Source organism: Cotesia glomerata, linkage group LG1 (assembly GCF_020080835.1).
Source record: "Cotesia glomerata isolate CgM1 linkage group LG1, MPM_Cglom_v2.3, whole genome shotgun sequence".
NCBI lineage: Eukaryota > Metazoa > Arthropoda > Insecta > Hymenoptera > Braconidae > Cotesia > Cotesia glomerata.
In genome coordinates this window covers 28,574,977-28,599,007 of record NC_058158.1, presented here as the reverse complement: position 1 = coordinate 28,599,007, position 24,031 = coordinate 28,574,977, and the positions used below count along the sequence as shown (strand labels likewise).

The following is a 24,031-nucleotide window of genomic DNA, read 5'->3' as shown; positions in this document are numbered from 1 at the left end:
ATTGTAATTATTACTGGTTTTATAAGAATTACATTGTAGAATGTAATATTTACAATAAAAAATTGAATTTAGAAAAATGTTATTTCAAACTGTAATTTTTCTAGTTTTAATTACGACGGGACCGATTTTACATTTTATACTGTAATTTTTCGAGTTTTCTTTTTTCCATGAAGATACTATCCGCAGTACAGTGGAACAATCTTTGCCATGACAGCAAATTATGCCTTTACGACATCAGATTCTTAATATTTTCTTTTTCCCCTCTCTATTCATCCAAAACGGGTTACGCACACTTACCGCTGCCCACAATTACCTCACGTGACTCTAAGCTCCTCAGGAAAGTCAAAAAATGATTTAGAACTTATAACAGCTTCGATTCAACTCTCTTGTGGCGAGATAATTCAGCGATCATGCAACATCTGTAGGAGATATTTAACACTGCATTTGATCGAAAAATTACAAATGGGGATATATAACCATTTCATGCCATATAGGGCATATCAAATCATATCAGGAAACATCAATCCAGGCATGTTTATATATGACCTGATAATAAAATTTTTTCGAGAGCTGATATTAAAATATAATTTATTACCAGTTAATAAAACTTGTTATACATTAAAAATCCTTCTATCGATGTAACAATATTAACTCCCCATGGTACATAATATTCGATCCGTATTTATAATTTCATAATTAAACGACAATAATAGATCGACAATTTCAATCAAAACAGATAAATTTTACTAACATACATTAATATTAGATTTATTCTGATGTTTGGGAAACATTACATGATTTCACTCCATTAGAAATATTTATTCTCTTTTATTGAATCTATAATTTTTACATTAACTCATCATATTAACCAACAGAAATATTTTATATTAAACATATTTTCCTTTCTACAGCGACTAAAGCAATAAATACTTTTTAGTAGTATTTTATTGCATTCTGAAGTAAATATTTGAAAAGATACTTTGATAAACCTCAATTGTTTGTGTTTTAGATCTGAAAAATAAATATTGAAAATTATTCAATAATTGAGAGTTATGCTTGAATTAAGTAAATAAATCTAAAAATAAAAAATAATTTTAAAATTTATATTTTCAAGCGTCGATGCAAGAACTAAAGGAATGAACGATGCCATACATTGGGCAGCCAGCGACGATTTGGGAAATCGAACGCATTTTTTCAGCGGAAACGGTCATCGTGCAAGACTCAAGGTGAAGGCGGTTAAATTTGAGGATCAAGGAATCTTTCGGTGTCGAGTTGATTTTTCAAATTCTCCAACAAGAAATTTTCGTGTGAATCTTACGTTAGTTGGTGAGTTAAAGCTTATTTATTTATTTTATTCATTTATTAGTACAAAATAGATAGTGCTCCGTTTCTGCGTAAACCTCGCATCGACAATAGTTGCAAAAGTTCTGCAGAGAAGAGGCGATATTACATGTTTATAAATATGTATAAATCACATTTACATTATATACGCGAACATGATTTTCCATTTGCGTTATTCATGGGTCAATATGAACAATTTTCATTTTAAATATAAAATTTGCAAATGGTATCACGACTTTAAAAATTCTAGGTCAAAATCAAAAATGAAAAATAGATTCACCCAGAGTATATCATTTGTCAAATGCTTATTTAATATATAATGCATGCATATTAGCTCTGTTTATAATGTAAACGGATGTCATGTGGGTTAGAATAAACATCAATCCCAATAGAGAGGAAATGATGTAGTACATCATATATTTTCATTTTAAACTTCGATATTTGTTTTGAAAATTTCATTCATCATAAATCTACACTGAAAGTTCTAATTTAATCACATATGTTTCTTACTGAGATATATTACATCGTGTTTGATTCCAGTACTAATCACAGGGAAAATTCAAATACCAATCAGCATAATTAATTATTAATAATCAAAATTATTTTTTTATTTTCATTAAAATTTACCTTTATTATCCTGTTAGAAAAACTAATTATTCATCAATATTATCATACCAATTCATTAAAAAATTATTATCAGTGATTAAATTAATTTTTGGGGTAATTTGTAACTTAATATTATTATTTAAAAAATTTTTTAACATTTCAGAGCAACCCACACGGCCAATAATTTATGACGCTCAGGGACGTGAGGTAATGGGCGTCCCTCGCTTCTTTGAAGGCTATGATCTCAGGCTTACTTGCCAAGTATCCGGAGGTAAATATCAACAACCTTTGTAATTTAATCCACTTTATGTTGGCATTACCGAGCGGAACCCGAGGAAATTTACTATCTTCCGATTAATGAAAAAGAGACAAAAAAATTAGCCTTTTATATTAAAAATGCCTGTTTTTTCTGATTGATATTTTGAATAAAAAATATTAATTAAACAAAAATAATGATAATAAAATTTACCTTGGAGTGATTAATTATATAATGGATCAATATATAGATGTTTATTATGAGATTATATGCATTATGTACGAGTTTATCGCGCTTAAGCTTAGCAAATTGAGTTTTAGGGTAGCCATCTATGAAACAATCTATAGTCGAGATTTTAACCAACTTTGCATTAACAAAGATAATTTTATAGAGTAATTATTGTTACTTACTAGCGACACTTGCTTGCTTTGTAAAAAAATATTAATGTTATAAAATACAAACTCTAATTATTTTTTTGATGTTTTTAAAACGCATTTTAATATATCTTGATATTAATTAAAAACACAATCAAAGCAATGTCAATGACAAATTACAATCAACGTATACTTGGATATAAATTGAATCCATTGCACGTTTATTACGTAGGCAAACTTCAAAAACACTATTACGAAAGACCGTTTTTCTTCTATCAGTTTCATTGCATTGTTTGTATATTTGACATTGTTTGATATCCATTTTCTCTTTGATTAGATAGAACTACCCGTAATGAGTTGTTGCAGTAGTAATAAACGGAACCGAGAAAATTCAACTGTTCATAGGGATTCATCAATTATTATTTGCTAAAGCTAAAAGGGGAATTAATTTCCAGCACTGAAAATTGTTTGGCATTTGGACAATCGTAGGGACAGAATGGTTAAATTAACTCAAAGAGAAAGCAACAAGGTATATACATAACGCGTTATGCCGAGAGGAAATTCGTTCAACTGTCCCAAGGGCATAATAAATTCAATTTTATCCATTCTCCTGTTTATATTCATATATATATTGGTTGTTAAACTTCGAATTGTGAAATCGCTGTCGATATAGCAGCAATTATTACCTCTGCAACTCATCCCTCGAGTAAACATATATGTGAATTGTGTATGTATATATGTATTTAATATGCGTGAGTAATGTTTATTATGATTTTAGGTCGGCCAAAACCCACGGTAACTTGGTGGAAAGACGGGCAACTTTTGGATGGGGTTGTTGACGTGCCAGAGATTTCTGACATCTCTGGAAGTTCTAGCAAATTTACAGTAAATCATCTTTTCATCGGTAAAGTGACTAGATCATTGTGGGGTTCTACATTAGAATGTAGAGCGCAGTCGGGTCCTATGAATAAACCGATTGTCAGAGAAGTACCTCTAGATGTTTATTGTGAGTAAAAATTTATTTTTTTTTTTCTATAGTTTGTAAAAAACAGTTTTTACAGTGATCATGAGTAAACCGTAAAAAAATTTTTTTGATATGGCCATATATAGTCTGATCTGCTCATATATTTCTACATTTAGCGATGTCTGAAAATAAAAGAAATACAGTGAAAACCGTTTTATAACGACATTGAAGGGACCTCCTATTAATGGTCGTTATAGCCGATAGTCGTTATAAGTAAAAATTAGCAATGCATGGATTATATTCGAAAACAAAAATATACGGATTAAATTAAAAAACAATACTTGATGAACGTTTATTAAACTAATAAATATTTGATGAAAGTTTATTTAACATTTATTATACTACACATAAATTAATTTATTAAACATTTCAACAAAATGGTTTTTAATAAAACCACGTATAAATTTCAATACTACATTTAATAATATAGATTTAATAACATAATTATTTTTGAAAATAATCAGTTACTTTGTCGGAGAATTATTTTAAGATTGTAACGAAATTGTTTTCTACAACTTGTAAGACCATTAACTAAAATGAAAATTGTGATTCTCATTAATTTGAAGCTGCAAAAGAATTTGATGTCATCATAAGTATACTTACTGCAAAACGAATGAAAGTATTTATCAGACGCTATAACCAATGCATTTTACTATGAGTTTACTACTATAAGTACTGTGAATTCGGCTGCTATAAACGATTTGTCGCTATAAGCAATGTTGCTTATAAGTTGTTATAAGTAGTTTTCGGCTTGAGAATTTTATATGTAATAGAGACGAGACTTAAAAATTTCATCGTAATAACCGGCACGTCACTTTAAGCGAAGTCGCTGTAAACGGTTTTGACTGTAGTTTATTGTAATTGTTTAATTTTTATAGAAATGTATACGTCAATTAATATATCGTACTGATCAAAAATTGATTCGATTGCTAATCAAACTAAAAACCAATGCAAGATAATCTTCTCAAGAAAGTAAAAAATTATTCTTATTTTAGAACTAAATTCTCTAGTAAAGAGACGATTCAGCTAGCATGCGCCCTTTATCGGAGATTTTTATCACTACTTTTGGTCAAAAAATTTTATAGAGATATATCAGATCAGGCCATATACAAACATGTAAAATTTTATAGCGGAAACACTGTGTTTTTAATATGAATAAGTGAAAGCTTCTTGCAATATTGAATAATTGTCTTAAGTTTGCATTATTCCGAATTTTATAAATTTTTGCGTCACATTAAAATTTTGTCTGAAAGATGTCAAATACGACGAAACTGCTAAATATATATATATATATATATATATATATATATATATATATATATATATATATATATATATATATATATATATATATATATATATATATATATATATATATATATGTATATTCCTTACAACATATTTAATTCCTTTGAAAAAGGTTTCTTAAAACCTTTTTAAATTTTCAATATTTCATCTATCATTTTAATCCACAGATTCGGTAGAATCCGAACAAAAACAGTTTCACTGTAAAAAATCGCGCCAAGTCCACGTTCATAAGACTTTGAAGAAAAAAAATTTTTTTTTCTTTACAAAAAGATATAAAATCAAAATATTAAAAAATCCAAGTAACCGATATGATTGTATATAATTTTCGGAAATTAAAAAACATTTTGTTGTAAATTTAAAAATTAAAGAAATAATTTTAGAACGTATTTAGTGTGCGTGGTTGTAAAATATTTTACTTTTTATGAAATTCGTAAAATCTATCTGCTAAGACTGAAAAAAAATTTGACATACACAATGACGCACACCAAGTACGTTCCAAAATTATTTCTTTAATTTTTAAATTTACAACAAAATGTTTTTTAATTTCCGAAAATTATATACAATCATATCGGTTACTTGATTTTTAATATTTTGATTTTATATCTTTTGTAAAGAAAAAAAATTTTTTTCTTCAAAGTCTTATGAACGTGGACTTGGCGCGATTTTTTACAGTGAAACTGTTTTTGTTCGGATTTTAGTATTTTTTGTAATTATAATAAAAATTGACAATTCGTACCAACTTAAATCTCGCGTTGGCTGCATTTTTCATAACAAACTATCCTCTTGAAGCTATAGTTTATGTAGAAATAATTCCAGCGTACCCTGGCGAGTGTAGGTGCAAGCTGTGAAATATCTTTTTCTAACTGTAGTTTCTTATCTATAGAAGGATTACCATGGATTCTCGAATTATTTAGTCTGTGGCATGTCACTTTCTCCATAAGAAAAAAGTCAGGATCTAAAAATCTGGGTCGCTATAGTTTGTGCCAGTGAATTTAATTAATTTTAAATAGAATTTATTATTTTCAAAGACCATTATTAATTAATATTGATAATATAATATATAACGTATTATTATAGAGTATCATTGAAGAAAAAAAAGGTCTGTAGAATGAATAAAATTTTGCAACCTGAAAATATCGTTCTGCTTACGGTAAACACACTCGGTAGTCTGGCGCTCCGTTTACAACGGATTTGAACGGAACTTGGCGCCAGATTCTACCGAATCTGTGGATCTGGCGCCAAGTTCCGTTCAAACGGAGCGCCAGACTACCGACTGTGTTTACTGTAAGCAGAACGGTATTTCGGGGTTGGAATATTTTATTTAATTCTACGGTACTTATTTTTCCTAAATTGTATATTATAACAGTAATACATGCTTTATTTTACTATTATTAATTAATTATATCCACTTATAACAATTAAAATACTTGAAATTATTAAATTTTATCAGCAAAAACTATAGCGTGCTCACGAATTTCGATCCTGACTTTTTTTTCATGGAGAAAAGCCAGTGCCACAGACTAGATAAAATAAAAATGTGTAGTAATCCTCCTATAGATACGCAACTACACTAAAAAAAGTTAATTCACAGCTTGCATCTATGGCCGCCAGGGTGCACGGGAATTGTTTCTACATAAACTGTAGCTTCAACGGGATAGCTCATTAAAGTTAGCACCCCAGAGTTTTTTTTTTTTTTCAATTTTTGAACTTTTTTTTTATCACATCGTTAGCTCGTCATTTGTTCTTTATTGTTCATTATCATCATTTGTTAGTTCTCGATTTATTTATTTAAAAAAAAATTTATTAATAATGTACCTTTAAGTTAGCCCCCCTATCGCATTTTTTAATATTTTGGTAGCAATACGGGTCATTAAACCTCTGTTTTTGATTGTTCATGTATATAAAACATTTGTTCCTACTTCACATTGTTTATTTGTTGTTTAATTAACATTTTTGATTAGCTGAATATTTGTATATTAAATATTCGCACTGCGCATGAGTCAACTTTACGTTTAGACTTTTAGCCTGGTCTTTTAAAAATTATAGCGACAAGCACATTTCATATGTAAAAAATTTAAAAATCTACAATTGTAATTTTTTAGGAATCACTTTTTAATTTATCTGAAAAGTAAATACAATTTAGATCTTGAAGGGACTTACACACATGTTGATTAACTAAGATTATTTGCTTGCAAATATCACCTTATTCATTGATATTGAACTTTCAGCGGGAAAGTATAAAATTTAAATTATCAATTGCTTCAATTACAAACAATGTATAAATTTTGTTATCTTTTTATACAAATTAAATTTTTAGTTGATTATTAGATTTTCAATACAAACTAAGAAGTACACGCAACTTAGTTATATTAAGTTTTTTAATGCTACTAGCTACTATGGGAAAAAAAACTTAATTTTTTTATTAGGATTTGAGCTCTAAAATTAAAGAACAAACGACCTTTCATATGATTATAGCTTTGCCCGCAATATTTTATTTATTTGTGACTTTTTAATTTTGCGCGAGAACATCACAAATTTTAAATAAAAAATGTTAAAATTACTTCATGAATACAAAATTTCTAGAACAAACTATGAAACGACTTTACATGTGTATGTTTGTAAACATAAAACATATTTTTCTTATTAAATTTCATTTAGTAACTAGACTAAATAGACAACGAACTAACATTGTTTGAGTTTTACTTTCATCCGATAAGCCAGCTGTTCAAGATCTAGGCAATTTTCATTGAACGCTGTACACATTCTATGATTTCTTGGTCGTTGCCTGTAAGTGGCATTGTTATTCAATTGAGCGGGTTTCAAACATCAATAATCGTTAGATAATACGTATTTTAATTATGTGTTTAATGCATTGTATTATTTACTTACAATATCATAATAACAATAACAATAATAATAATAATAGTTATAATACTAAAAGTAATTATATCGGTAATAATAAATCGATGTAAAAAATAATAATATTTATCATTATCATTTTTATTACTAAAATAATCGTCGTTATTATTAAATTAATGTGTATTAGAGTTTTAAATCTAAATTAACAATTTTTTTAATTAAAAAAAATGTTAAAATTATTATTATATATACATAAAAAATGTAAATTCCCATTGATAATTAAGTTTATTGATTTATACTGCAGAGTTTACACGGTTTAGTCACGTTAAGTTTTTTAATGGTACTAGCTACTATGAGAAAAACAGAACCTCAATTTTTCCATTAGGATTTGACTTTTAAAATTAACGAACAAATAATCTTTTATATGATAATAGCTTTGTCTGCAATAATTCATTAATTTATGACTTTTTAAATTTGCGCGGGAAAAGTTCAAATTTAAAATTTAAAATATAAAAATATTTTATGAATACAAAATTTCTAGAATAAACTATCAAACAACCTTCCATGTGTATGTTTTGAAACATGTTTTTCTTATTAAATTTTATTTATGAACCAGACTAAATACACAACAGACTACCCAGTGAACACATCACTTCAATATGACGTCATTTATAAGTCATAGGAATGTCACAATATTTTACGTAAATATGACGTAAAATTGACCTGTCTTGTAATCCAATTATGATGTAAAAATATATGATATATTTTTGACATCATACTGATGTAAGTTTATTACTTCTCTATGATGTAACGGAAATGACTTAGATATTACGTACAACTGACATAATATATAAACTACAATATTACGTAACATTAATGCCATCATTGTATGTCATAACGACGTAAGTTTAACATCATGCGTTTACATCAGTGACAAGTCACGGCTGTACGTAATCTTGACGTAAGTTTAACATCATGCGTTTACATCAGTGACAAGTCACGGTTGTACGTAATCTTGACGTAAGATTAATATCATGTGTTTACATCAGTGACAAGTCACGGTCTTACGTAATACCGATACCATCTGTGAGTCATTATTTAACATCAATAATTTGTCACAATTGTACATAATACTGACGTAATTTGAAAGTCATTTTCTAAATCAGTGACAAACGATTATTTTCCATAATATTGATAAAATTTGGGGATGTATTTTTTTAATATTATCGATTGATCAAAATTTATCAAATATAAAACTTCTTTAACAAGATGTCTAATTTACAATTAATTGCTAAATATTAGTGAAAATTGGTTTAAAATTTAGTAAGAATCAGGAAGAGGTAAACAGCTGATTTAAGCTGGTACCTTGTAAATTTAAGTCCGCTCTTAATAACAAAAATTTATAATTTATAATATTAATGAATATATCTAACATATTAGCAAATAACATACAAAATATTTTTCATTTACGTTTTTAAGAAAAAAACATACAAATTAAATACATGTGGGATATAAAATTTTTGTATCTTTGCTTGTATGTTTCCATACACTGCAGAAAAAAAATCTTGACTCAAAGGTAAATTTCTTTGGACCAAGAATATATTAGAGATGACTGAAAATTTCGTGAATGAAGTCAAAATTTCTTGACACTAAAACACTTCTTGCTCCAATATAACTTCGGCCTCCGTCAAAATTTTCTTAGTGCAAGAAATACTTTTTTTTCATTGCATATGTTTCTCACTTATATTTTTTCCACGAATTTAGGTACTTTTATCCATTGTAAAAATATTTTCGACTTCATTCGGTATAAATGATTTGGTGTGAAACTGATAACAAAATACCGAGTTCAATTTATGTGGCATGAACTCTAAATTTTTAAACCGTCAAGCGAGTAAACATATAATTTCTTATGATTTCGCGTCAAGAAATTAAATGTCAGTCATTTAAATATTGCACTATTACTTGAAAAATAATTTTCTGACATTAGTGCTGCTACTTATGAAACATTGTATTTGAAATAATTCAAACAGTTCCATGATTGTTATTGACGAGACTAATAGTATTTTACACAGTAAAAAATTTTGCGTCATTGCGTCAAAAACTTTAGTGTTAAAAATTTTTGTGTTAAATATTTAACTTTTTTAAGTGTAAATTTAATATTTATTGTGTTAAATCAACATAATAAAATGTTAAATATTTAACATAAAAATTTTTAACACAAAAATTTTTGACACAATGACGCAAAATTTTTTTACTGTGTACATCAAGTTTCATAATGTTGTTAGTATGTTAAATTAAAAAAATTCAAATTTCGAAAAAAATTGAAATTAAAAAGAAATATAGATTAAAAAAATGGTATACTTAAAAGAGTTGAAATTAAAAAAAAAAATCTAAATTTTGTAAATTGAAATTTTGAAGAAGAAAAATCCAAATGAAAAATACTAAATTTTCGGAAAAAATTAAATAAAAAAAAAATTCGAGTCTTGAGAAATCAATAAGTATTAAAAAATATTCAAATGACACGGATACATCGTTTACTCTGAAAAAATTTCACTCTGTGAAAGTTCTCTGTGTCCGCAGAGAGTCTAAAGTTCTCTGCGTCCGCTTTTAGACGAAAATTTTTGAAAGTGTAAGATTCAATCAATTCTTATGAAAATTTATAAATTGCCTATTCATTACCACAAGTTTCACTAGAGAGCCTTTTATAAGAGTTTTTACAAAGTTTTATAGAACTTTATAAAATTTCATGAGTTTAATGAAATTTTATAAAATTGTATAAATTATTAGACTTTAATTTTATACAATTCCAGCTCTTAAAATACATTTAATCTCAGAAAAAATGATGAAATAAGCATTTTTCGTCATGTAAGGCTTATCACATAAGTTATTTGCTTCGTAACATGAACCGTTACTTGGACAAGTGAGCAGCGTTCCAGACTTCGATACGTGAGGACCCAAGTTCGAGCCCAGCATATTTCAGGATTTTTTCATCAAGTATCAACATATAACTAGTGTTTCAAACTTTGTAATAAGTCCACAACACTATAATTAATTTCAAAATTGCCATCTTTTTATTTTTGAGAAATTTTTTTTTTAATATTTTTTCTGAGGTACAATTCTTACATCACTTACATCACTTTTACGTCATAATGACATCATTATCATGATATAGACATCACAGGTATGTCATATTGACGTCATAAATGTCATTGAGACATAATACTGACGTCATGACTACGTCATATTTTTACGTCAGAATCTTACGTCAAGAAGTGTGAAATAATGAGTCATATATGACTCATTCGTGACTTGTATCTTACGTAAATCCTGACATAGCCCAATGTCATTTTGACGTCACATTGACGTAAACGTGTTTACTGGGTAAACATTGTTTGAGTTTTACTTTCTTCCGATAAGCCAGCTGTTCAAGATTTAGGCAATTCTCATTGAACGGTGGACATATTCTATGATCTCTTGGTCTTTGCCTGTAGGTGGCATTTTTATTCAATTGAGCGGGTTTCAAATAATTACAATCTTTAGGTTATGGAGGGTAGAGGTCTATCTCTACCCTCCATGCTTTAAGTGATATGTAATATAATTATTCGTATGATGCATTGTGTCATTTACTAACAACAATATTATAATAACAACAACAACAACAATAATAATAATAATAATATTTATCATTTTATTATTATAATAATAATTATTGTTATTTTTAAATTATTGTGTATTGAAATATTAAATTTGAATTTTCAATTTTCTTGACTACAAAAAATGTTAAAATTTCCTATATATATATATATATATATATATATATATATATATATATATATATATATATATATATATATATATATATATATATATATATATATATATATATATAAAATGTAAATATAATGTAAAATTCCCATTAATAAGGTAGTTTATCGATTTAAGCTGGAGAGCTTACGCGGCTTAGTCACGTTAAGTTTTTTATAGCTACTAGCTACTATGAGAAAAACAAAACTTTAATTTTTTATTACGATCTGAGCTTTAAAATTAAGAAACAAACGACCTTTTACATGATTATAGCTTTACCTTCAATGTAAAAATATTTTATGAATCCAAAATTTCTAGAATAAATTATCAAACAACCTTACATGTGTATGTTTGTAAACATATTTTTCCAATCAAATTCTATTTATTAACTCGAAGAGCTCAACAACATAGAACAGCTAACTCTTTGAGCTTGAAGAGCTCAAAATAACACATAAGTTACATTTTCAAGCTCGAAGAGCACAAAAAACGTCATAGGTGCAATTTTAAGCTCTTAGATATGGAATTAGCGCGAAGTTGCAGGGTTGGCCTTTAGGGTCAACCGTTTTCCAGATTTTTTTTATTCAAAATATTAATTTTCTGCTACTTTCAGTCATGACAGTAAGTTTACGGATCCGTATGCGTACGGATACGCATGTATACGGCCCTGCATGCATGCGACGTTTTCCAAATAGAAAATGAATTTCCCCGGAATTTGTGACACTCCGTACACATACGGAGCCATATCGTTCATTTGCCGTACGTTTAGCCATATCCTAAAATTTATTATTATTGTTATTATAACTATTAAAATATTATTTAAAAAATATTATTACTATAAGAATATATTATTATCATTAAATTATTGGCATTGAAGTATTCAATTTGAATTAGCAATTTTCTTGATTATGAAAAATGTTTAAATTGTCTTTATATTTATATAAAATATGAATTTCCATTGAATAAGTTAGTTTATTCATTTTAACAGAAAATTATACGCGGCTTAGTCATATTAGGTCTTTTAATACTATTAGCTACTATGAGAAAAATAGAACTTTAATTTTATTGCCTACAATTGCGCTCTAGGATTAACGAACAAACAACCCTTTATTTGATTATAGCTCTGCCTGCAATAATCTATTTATTTATGATCTTTTAATTTTGAGTGGGAAAAGTACAAAATTCAAATTAAGAATGTTGAAAATTCTTTATGAATATAAAATTCTAGAATTAACTATCAACAAACAACCTTACATATGTATGTATTTAAATATATTTTTCTAATTAAATTTTATTTATTAACCAGACCAAATGCACAACGAGCTAACATTGTTTGGGTTCCATTTTCACCAAAAAGTCAGCTCTTTAAGGTCTAGGCAATTTTAATCGAGCAATGTACAGATATTTCGATATCTCGGTAGTTGCCTGTAGGAGGTACTTCAATCTAATTGACTGGAAATTTCTTTTTAATCATTTTGACTATACCATCATATTTTCCTAGTTATTTCCACTATAAATTTTAAAGAACGGGTTTTTTCACTACAATTGATAATTACTATACCAAGCAGTGTTTTTAATTAAAAATACAATTATACTTGACGAGATAGGAAACTTGACTTTTAGGCCTCATTAGAAATATGCCTTTGCGCGATCGCGCTTAAGCATGCAATATAATGACAGGGCTATAGTGTTGAAATGATTTTATGACATGGATTTAATTGTATGCGCATATAATGTCGTTGATGTAACGATAGCGGATCATATGATCTAGAACACTTATATACATAAGTGCAATATGAACAAAATAAAGAAATTTGTGTTCTAGACAATTGCTTGATTTTGGTAAGGTGAGAATAGATCACTACTGAATACTTTTTTCACTATGAGGTGAGGAAAGAAGGATACTTAACTAAAAAATATGAAATCACTATAAAGCGAGCAAAAAAGGTTACTTAACAAAAAGATATGAAATCCGAACAAAAACAGTTTCACTGTAAAAAATTGCGCCAAGTCCACGTTCATAAAACTCATCTCAATAACATTCGCACTTTAGAAAAAAAATAATACGCGTTTCAATAATTTTTATTCTTTACAAAAAAATGTGAAATACAAAAAAAATACCAAGAAACCGTCATCATGTTGAAAAAATTGAAAAAAAATTTGTTGAAAATTTAAAAATTAAAGAAAAAAATTTTTATCGTACTTGGCGCGCGTCATTGAGTAACCCAAATTTTTTCAGGATTAATGAACATTCTTTTAATGTATAGAAATTTATAAGTAGGTTAACCTATAAAATGCATAAATATAATTAATGAATTATTACTTCATGAAAGTTTTAAAAAAGTTAGGTAAAACCAAACGTGCAGGCCTTAAGCGCATGCTTAAGTTATTCTAAAGTTATTTGTTTTGAATATTCCCGCGGAAAGATAGAACTTATGTTCATGCAATAATTAAAAAAGGCATTGAGAAATGGCTTATTAGGAAAAATGACTTTGCCATATCATCACATATAATCATATATAACTATATACGATTATATATAATTTCCTACGCAATTATATATGCTTATATATATATATATATACTTATATATATACCTATATATATATACCTATATATAAGTATTTACAATCAAATGTCGACTTATATAAAATTGAACCTAAGTACATACTTGATTAATGTCAGTCTATGTATATTTATATACAAAATCATATATAATCTGATCAGCCTGACTTATAATAACCCATATACACATATATAAGTTATTGTTACATATAACTATACATAATTATATTGATATATATATGTATAAGTATATTCAGGCAAAATTGTTTTTTCTCGAGTTGTGATTCGTCCGAAAAAATTTGGGTTACTCAATGACGCGCGCCAAGTACGATAAAAATTTTTTTCTTTAATTTTTAAATTTTCAACAAATTTTTTTTCAATTTTTTCAACATGATGACGGTTTCTTGGTATTTTTTTTGTATTTCACATTTTTTTGTAAAGAATAAAAATTATTGAAACGCGTATTATTTTTTTTCTAAAGTGCGAATGTTATTGAGATGAGTTTTATGAACGTGGACTTGGCGCAATTTTTTACAGTGAAACTGTTTTTGTTCGGATTTTAAGCTCTTGCGAATCCTTTATTCCTGATCACTTCAAAAAAAAGTTCTTCCTTACATTTTTCATTCATTCCATCTGAATTTTAAAAGCTACAATAAAAAATTTAAACTTCCTATGTAATTGATTTCTATCATTTATTCACATCGCTAATACTTTATTCAATATTTTGATATTAAGAAGGGTATATATTTTTTCTCTCTCTCGCCCTCTATTGGACAAACAAAAGTATCTCTGTCATACTTATACAACAAATGAAATCTTAAAATGCATTTTATGCATAAATAAATGAAAATTTTCCAAAAAAGCGCTTCGCTCTTCGATAGATAATTTAATTATCTATCGAAGAGCGAAGCGTTTTTTTTTTTCGAAATTTTATCACATACATGAGAAAAAGATATCCTTACAGTCTTTTGACTCACTTGGTCAATCTAGAGTGTATAATAATGAACATGAGAATATTAAATTATCGAAAATTTTACCAAACCTTTTGTAACCAGATATTCGATAATTGATTCCTATAAACCGGTACCACTGTTATTTGTCTACAACCTGCAATTTTGAAAAGAAAATTAAATTAAATCGATTATTTGTTGCATTCAATATCCATCACTGTATATATCCATTTACTATAGAAGTTCAAGTTTATTTTACCTCGTAATTGTATTTGCTTCATACAAACTCCAAACTCGAATTACATTACTTTTGCAGTTTTCATTATTAACTATTTAATTGACTTAATCTGCTTTTTTATACATAATATCAAAGCCTGGATGATCACCTACTGAATAAACATCGCGATAGTTGTATGCAAGTTAGAACAAATGCAAATATCATTCTAATTATTGAGATATAAAGATCAATTTTGACGTGATTGGTTTCAATGCTAAACAGAATCTAATATTGACTTTTAGAAGCAATTCGAATTTTGTTATTATCGACCTGATATGCACGCTTTCCAACTATTTATTGCATTTGTAGCTATATGATCGTATTATATAATAATTTTTTTAGTTTTTATTCGTCAAAAGAGCATTAATAAAAAGCTTCTTTCATATTACACCTATAGTAATATAAAAGTTTTATTCTAAACTCGAAAAAATCGAACAATTGTTCTCAACTTAAATTACTTCTATAGTTGCACGCCTTAAAGCGAGGTAACACTATCTGAATACTCTCACTACAAACTTACTATGAGTCGCGCTATTGTATTAAAAATTCCGACTACCAATCCACGAATCAATTCACTCATTAGTCAAGAATAAATGTATATCGTATTATAGAATAATTTTTCCGTGGTTTTGTAATATATGGTGCAGAATTTTGTAAAGCGGTCACTGAGTGTTAGTATGCTTGAGCCTCTCTTCAATTGAAAATCTCCATTTCTTTCATGAAGCCGCTTGAAAGTACTAGAAGCCGGCATCAATATAAAAGAAAAAAATCTATGCTCTCACTGTTTTTCCGCTCTATACTCACTACATCTCCTTATTTCTGACTTTCAATCTATAGCTTTCTTTATCCTTTTTTTGTAATCGGAAAATAAGAAAAAAACTTAAATAAAAATAGTAAAGTTCTGTGCAGTAGGTTTTGTAAGTGGCTTTTACGAGACGTAATCTGGGAACAAGCAACGTCGGATTTTATTTCGTGGCTTTCGGTGTGATATCCGGAAAATAAACTTTATTGTGACCAAACAGTAAAGGCCGAGAATTCTATTAGTTCATTTTTTTTATATCTTCCGGGTAGATAAATAAACTGTAATTCGAGTTCAAAATTTTAAAAAGTAGAACCTCGTGAATAGAATATGCTTACTTAAATTTTTTTCAAGTTAAGAAAAGTAAAAACAAATGATTGATAATATAAATTCTTTCTTATCGAATACAGACAAAAAAATAAGAAACTTTAAAAGAATAATGATCCTTTATATCTCTAGAAGTATACTGATAAAGGGTTAGTTTCACGTTAATATCCTACTGTCAGTATCAGAATAATGAAAGTACAAGGCAATATTAAGGGGGAAATTGAATAGCTGTTTTGATTTCCGTTTCACTGATTGGCGTAAAATAATACCATTGAAATACAAAACTCATAATTTAAGACAATAATAATAATAATTTTCAGATATTTCTCAACACGTAAAATATCCATCATACTAATGTAAACTGTAAAGAATAAATTTAATGTCATTTGAAGTCGAAAGCTTGAATTCGATTTATTTTAGTTAATTTAACAACGTATTGTAAGCTAGCAACCTACAGTAACTATGTGACTGCCGAGTATTAAGAATTATGAATAAAAATACCGGAGCTTAATGATTTGTCGACACTTTTAATCCTAATGTACATAGCTTCAGTGCTTTTGAGATAAACTTAAAAAATAATATTGCTATGACTAGATAAATTTTTAATAATTTGATGGAAAATCCGACAAAACAAATTTATAAGACCAACAATCGATTCAAAATTGTTTCAAAAACTTGATATAAAAAATTGACTAGTACCAAAAAATATATAAAACTGTGAAAACGCTCAAATTAACGTCAAGACATTTTTGCTAATTTAAGTGTAAAAATCGTTTTTAAAATAAATACATATCTGTCGCACAATTTTCATGACTATTTTGATTATTTAAATAATCAATTAATTATCGCCGAAAAAAATGTCAAACTGTGACAAGGCAAAAATTTAGGTTACGATCAATGATGAAAATTTCCTTATCCTTTTAATTATATGAATTAATATTTGACATATAATGAAATTCGGATGTACGTAATAAAATAAACAAATTTTGTCTAGTAAAAAATTCAAATTTATTTATAACCACTCCGAAAACTTATCAAAATAAATTAGTTATTACTAAAAAGTATATGAGACCTTGAAAAATTAGAAATTCAGGTCAGACTTTTTCAATAAAACTAAATTTAATTAAAAAATAAAAAAAAATTAATTTTCTCTCACAAATACGCCGGAGACAAAATTTTTCTTTGTTTTCTTTATTATCTAGATGATATTAAGTACATTAATTATAACTCTTGACATTAATGTACTGTAATCTTATGAATTATGTCGTCATGATAATTATTATTTTATATTATAATGACAGGGTATTTATTTATAAATAATTATCGATGAAAAATCAAATTAAATGAACAGGAAAGTCTTGAGTGAATTCGATTTTTTTGTATTAAAATAGCACTTACTGAAAGTGAAACAAAAGAGATTAAAAATAGACACAGCGGAAGCACAGCAAGTTTCAGTACTGTTGGGGGCGGACTCCTTTTACTCCTTTGATGGTGAAAGAATTCTAAGAAGTATCGTCAAACTAAAAATACTTCAGCTGAGATGCTGTAGTTATAGAAATAACCTGAGCCATTTTTTCGCAACTTTCTCTCCACAAAGTAGCAGCATGTTGAATGAAATTCATTTTTTTATAAAATACCTTAACAGATATTCTGTCCTTTACGGAAATTATTGTAATTGTTTACAAAGCTTAAGCTCTGAATGTATAATTTGTGCTAAAGGGAAGAAATTTAAATATTAAATGTTTCAAATTTTTACGAAACGGCTATAGTATTTTAAGAGTATTTTAATTATTTCGTTTTCATGATTTTTTAAAATTAAAGGAGTGTATCTGACTCAACTATACTTCATCGATATTGACATTTTATAAAAAGTTATTTAAAAATTCTATGAGGCGTAAAAGCTTGTGCTCAATCGATTTTGCGAATTTCATTAAGCTAGCTTGAAAGAAACGTTAAAAATTCTCGCCTATTATCTGGTAATAATTATACCCTTAAGCCGTACGCGCTTACCGCTACATAACTACTTTTTCTTCTTTGATAATCCTATTATAATTTACACATTTAATTAAATAATATATTTAGTTATAATTTTTCTTTTATTTTTTAATTACAGAAAATAAAATCTAAAAAAAAATCGCAATGAGAGTTTGTAATTTCTACAATTTTTTTTCTTTCATTTCATAACCTAAAAAATTTTTTATTAGTGTGAGAAGTTTTTTCAATAAAGTTCTTCAATTTTAAATCTCATAATATTTTAATAGAAGTTTTTATTAACGGAATATTTATGGATATTTTAAGTAGAATATTAATTTACGCACTAATGACTCGTTTATTCCTATATATTAATTTTTATGATAAATATTTTTAGTAGTAAGTGCACTTCTGTTATTAATGAACTAACTTCAACTCTACGAAACTAAGTTTATGTGAATTTATCATTTCAGAAGAAATTATACAAGTATAAAAAATTTTTCTTTGCGAAAATTTTTCTTTATAATAACGAAAAACGTTTATAACAGATATAAAAAATGTCTTCGCTTTTTGCTCTACTTAACTGAAAAATAACTCAAGAATGCACTCGTGAATTCTTTAAAAACATTGAAAATACTTCCTTTAATTCAACAATAAACTCGAATAGATGCTTGAAGAAATCACTTCAATTTTTTTGTATACAGCTAAATAACATCGGTGTTTATTTCCTCAAGATCCAAATTTTTTTTCTACTGTTTCTTTAATTTAGACGTTCTATTTGTTTTCAATAAAACAGTTATTTACGTCATTAGCCCGTAAAGAAGCGATTTTACGCTACTGAGCGGTGGAACGACGTAAAATATTTTCTTTCATTATTGCTCAGAAAGTTCAATTTCAGAGAAATACCAGTATAATAATTATATGCTTAAATTTCAATCGAATTCCCGTATGTATTTTTTTTGTTTGAAGAAATTTTATACAATAAAAAGGAACTTAGTTTTATAGAAATAATCAATTTAATTTTTATTACTTGCAGAAAAATTGAATTATACAATAAACATTTCTCGATACTTTTATTAAAGGCACAATGATAATCTAATCACTGATAGAAGAGTTTGTTGATATTTAATAAGCTTTATTGATTTTTAATAAATAGGTTTTTTTAACATGAGATAATTCAAGGAATTTTTATTAAAAGTTGAAAAACAATTCATTATATCTAATAAAAATGAGTTTATTAACAATAAATTCTTTCTTTTATCAGTTAGCTTACAAAATTTTTCTTATTAATTTAAAAAAAAAAAGAAAACATGAAAAACGAAAAAGCTAAATCCCTTGCAAAACTTCCCATGAACGGTTAAAATCCTAAAAATCGATCTTAGATACATTTCACCAAACAGCGTTTTCGCATTATTTGAAATCAACTCTCGATTTTCCAATTCTAACGGAAATTCCAATCCTCTAAACAGGTGCACTTTCATGATCAAGCGTTTCTTTCACCCTTTTTTTTCTCTCTACCTCCATTTATTTTTAATCTTACAAACAGTCTACTTAGTCTCTATCTCCTTCTTTTATTTTCTGATCAACAGAATAGTCGTCTCTTTCCTCATTTGTGTTAACCATTCTCAAATCCTGTGATACCAATAAAATCGAGATGGCTTAATTTACAGTTGATTGCGGTCCAAGTAAGTGCCAAGCCGTTTCAAAAAATCCAACTATTGCCAACTTCAAATTGTTCTGCACAGCGATATCTTTTCTCATAGTTTTGTTTATTTTATTTCAAACATTTCTTCGTATTCTTTTTGAAATAACTTCAACAAATATCTTTCGCATCGATTTATGAATGAAAAATATTACGAAACTTTATGACTGAAGATTCCTTCTGGAGCTATAATATTAGTATACAGTAATATTTATTCTATTGTCATCTAGGCGCCACGTTATTGATACAGAGAATTATATCAAGTGGTTTTTCTCTCTTTTTCCATACATACAAATGTATATGTATTTTAGTATAATAATATTGAGTTAATGATTTATCACATAAATCAAAAGAGAAGTTAACTTTAAATAAACGGAACAAAACTTTTTTTTTCTTATCCACAATTTTACTTCTCTTCCATCGATATTCCTCTTCTTTTCCTCATCTCTTTTTCCCTGTCATCAATTTTTCGTTCCTCTTCATAACTTTTTATTTCTCCAAACTCCATTTTATTGGATCAACTATTTATCAAGACCAAAAAAAGCTTCAGCTTAGCTAAGAAATTTATTTAAATCACGTAAATTATTTAGGTAAATCGATTTCAAATGAACTGATTCATATATAACTATAAACAGATACCTACTGAACTACATCAGTAAAACTGGTAATATGTTACCGTACGTTATTATTATATTGCAGTGAAGCCTCTGGCGGTAAAAATCCATCTGCACGATGATCTAATACAAGTTGGACAGCCAATAGCAGCAAGATGTGAGAGTTGGGGTAGTTGGCCAGCGGCGACTCTCACATGGAGTCTCGGTGGACTGAAATTCCGAGATCCGGTTGTCGCATCAACCCAACGAAGCAATTCCACGGTTAGCAAACTCGCTCTCGTGCTTGATCGTGAAGACGATGGCAAAGAACTCAGCTGCACCGCAGTCAATCACAATTTTCCCGGTGGTGAACTCAAAGAGAGCCGTGTACTTCATGTTGCATGTGAGTATATAAATCTATAGGGTAACCAACAAAATTACGGAACTAAACTCTCTTGAGAAATTCAGCATGCATCGGAGACTCAGTTGATAGTCTCTTTGTTTGATGTCAGTTTCTCAAAAGCTACTTTACCTCATATTTGTACAGGCGAATACAACAGTACTTACTCGTAAGAATTTTCTAATCTGGCCATGTATGCTCTGATCTGGTCATATATGGTCATATCGGACTATATATGACAACAACAAAAAATTTATTTTCATTTTTCAATTTTTTATTATTTCTACAAACGTGATTTGCAGTCTGTATGTCAATTAACATGTTTTATTAATAAAAAATTTATCTTTCAGTTGATTAAACTGAAAATTAATGTAAGATAAGCACTGTAGCACAGTAAAAAAATGATTTTTTTTTTAGAATTCAACAATTTTTTTTTAATTTTCTAATCTTTCATTGATATAATTTCACACATACAAAAAAAGTTTTAGTATTTGTGATTTAATTTGTTCTAACTATCAGTTATTTTTATTCGTGATTTAGAATTACTGATCATTTTAAGACACTTATTTTGTATTACCAGTAACTTGTGGTAATTGGTGTTACTATTACTCCTCCGTGTTACTTTTGTGCATCTATTACTCCAGAATTTAACATCTCAAATATACCCTCTGTTGGAGATTTCTTACAATATTTTTCGTTGAAAAATTATATATGTGCGTATATGATGACCACATCAGGCCATATGTTGGTATATCAGGATATATCAAGCTATATTCAGCCCGATATATTCTGATATGCTCATATACGGCCAGATATGGCCAATTTTCAGATCATATCATATCAGATAACTTTTTCACGGGTAAACTTACTAATATAAGCTTACGTGGTGTACAAGAGACGGCATCTGGTAGTGAGATATATAAAATTAAGGGTCTCGTAAATTAGCTTTGACTTAAATAAATGTCAGTTATGAATGGCAATTACCATAATTCCAAGTGGCGTTAGGGGAATATCTATATCCGACGGTTTAATCTATCACCAGAGAAGCTCCATTACTTACTATTTCACTCACACTACTAGCCTATTTAATCCACGCGGGTGACAAAGTGTTGACCGTTCACTCTTAATATATAGTTTGATCTAAAATTTCTATTGTGTTTATTTAATTAAAAATTTATATAATTTTCATACGATTGTGAAGTTATCGTTGAGTGAGCTAAACATGAGATTTTGAACAAAAACTGCGTTTTTTAACAGACAATCGGCGGATACAAAGCGTAACGCAACTCTGTTTTAAAGTAACATCACAAAGGTGTTACTTATGTATCAATTGACATTTTAGTGTGCTGAAAAATGAACAGAAACAGTATTGTAAACAGAACAACAATTGTATTGAATCAACACAATAAAATGTTAAATATTCCACTCAAAAATTTTTATACTGTACACAATGATAAAAAATTTTTTACTGTGAAAATAATAAAAACGAAAATTCGATGAATGAAACTTTTATTAGTAAAAAATAGTTGTTAAGCAAATAATAATAGTTTACATTGAAATTGATCACGTTTAAATTTTTCGAGTCGCATAATAGAATACGTATAGATGGAAAAAATAATTTTGAATGAAATAATTCCACGTGCTAGACGGGTTGCATAAAAAAAATTATCGCTGTAAAAAATTGCTCGTAAGTCAAGTAGAATCTGGATTATGTAAAAAGAATTTTTTTTTATGACAATAATCTAGCTTTATCATCAATAAATCTCGATTTCTTTTCAAATATAAAGTTCAACAATGAGTGATTAACTTTTTTGCTTTAACTCATCGATTTTTTGTTGCAACGTAACTTATTTAAATTCAGAAACAGGAAAATAATAAAAATTGAGTGAAATAATATATTTACTTTGCCAGCTGTTTGGGATAGTTTTTAATTGCTACATTGAAAAAAAATCTGCGTTACTTACTTTTACTTACTGCAAAAGTAACACGTCTATAAATCAAAATGAAAAATTGTAATTCACTAAAATTTATAATCGTTACGATAAAAAAAATATGAAAAATCAATTTTATTACAAATTCATATAGTCTATAAATTTTTTATGCGTTATACAAAGATTATTAGTATATAAATGAATCAAATAGTTAGCAATTAGTCTGGAGAGCATGTTGTCAGAAAAAATAGAATATAAAATGTGTGTGTACGGCATAAAAATAAAAAAGAATTAAAAATTCAATATTTAACGAGGGTAATAAATCGAAAAATGTAATAAAAAAAAAAATAAATGAGAAAAAAATCAATGGTGCAAGCCTCAAATTCAACGGTGATGCCTGAGGGAAAAGCCGCTAAAGCTTGAACGGACGGTAGAGAACGATAAAGACGACGGGAAAATAAAAAAAAAAAAACTATTTGCGTCAGCCAATTTCATTCACCAAAAAAGACTGTTATCTCATGAGTCGATATAAACTGCATGACCGTTAAAATTTTTTTACACCGTTGATCATTGAAAAGCGATTGTTTTTTTAATAAAAATTTCTGCACTTGCCCGTTCTTGATTAGTTTGGTCTGCTTCCACTCGACAATAAACTAACTAAGCTGAAAGCTAACGAATTCATTTTATAATTTTTTTTCCTCACCACGAGTAGGAATGTAAAGGGTATCGGTATAGCTCAGTAGTCAGATAAATAACAAATCTCCGTAAATAAAATTGCAAGCTCTTAGATTCTAAGCTGAGTAACAAAGTTCTTGAAACAATATATGGCGTGTCCGATGGGCTTGAGGCGTATAGTGCAAATTCATGTTAGGCCGCCCACATTCATAAATTGCTTAGGAACTTAAGGAGACCATGTCGCTCTTGCCAAAGCTGTTTCAATGTCGCCT

General features: G+C 27.9%; 1 protein-coding gene across 2 annotated transcripts in view; it reads left to right on the top strand.

Moving 5' to 3' along the window:
• The window catches only part of LOC123263193 (hemicentin-2), a 101,886-nt gene that overhangs the window by 40,580 nt on the left and 37,275 nt on the right, over positions 1-24,031 (top strand). For both annotated transcript variants that reach the window (XM_044725765.1, XM_044725773.1), the window contains exons 3-6: positions 1,115-1,326; positions 2,111-2,218; positions 3,356-3,583; positions 20,860-21,156. In XM_044725765.1, the coding sequence (XP_044581700.1) occupies positions 1,115-1,326; positions 2,111-2,218; positions 3,356-3,583; positions 20,860-21,156 (845 nt within the window). The remainder of the gene's footprint in view (positions 1-1,114; positions 1,327-2,110; positions 2,219-3,355; positions 3,584-20,859; positions 21,157-24,031) is intronic.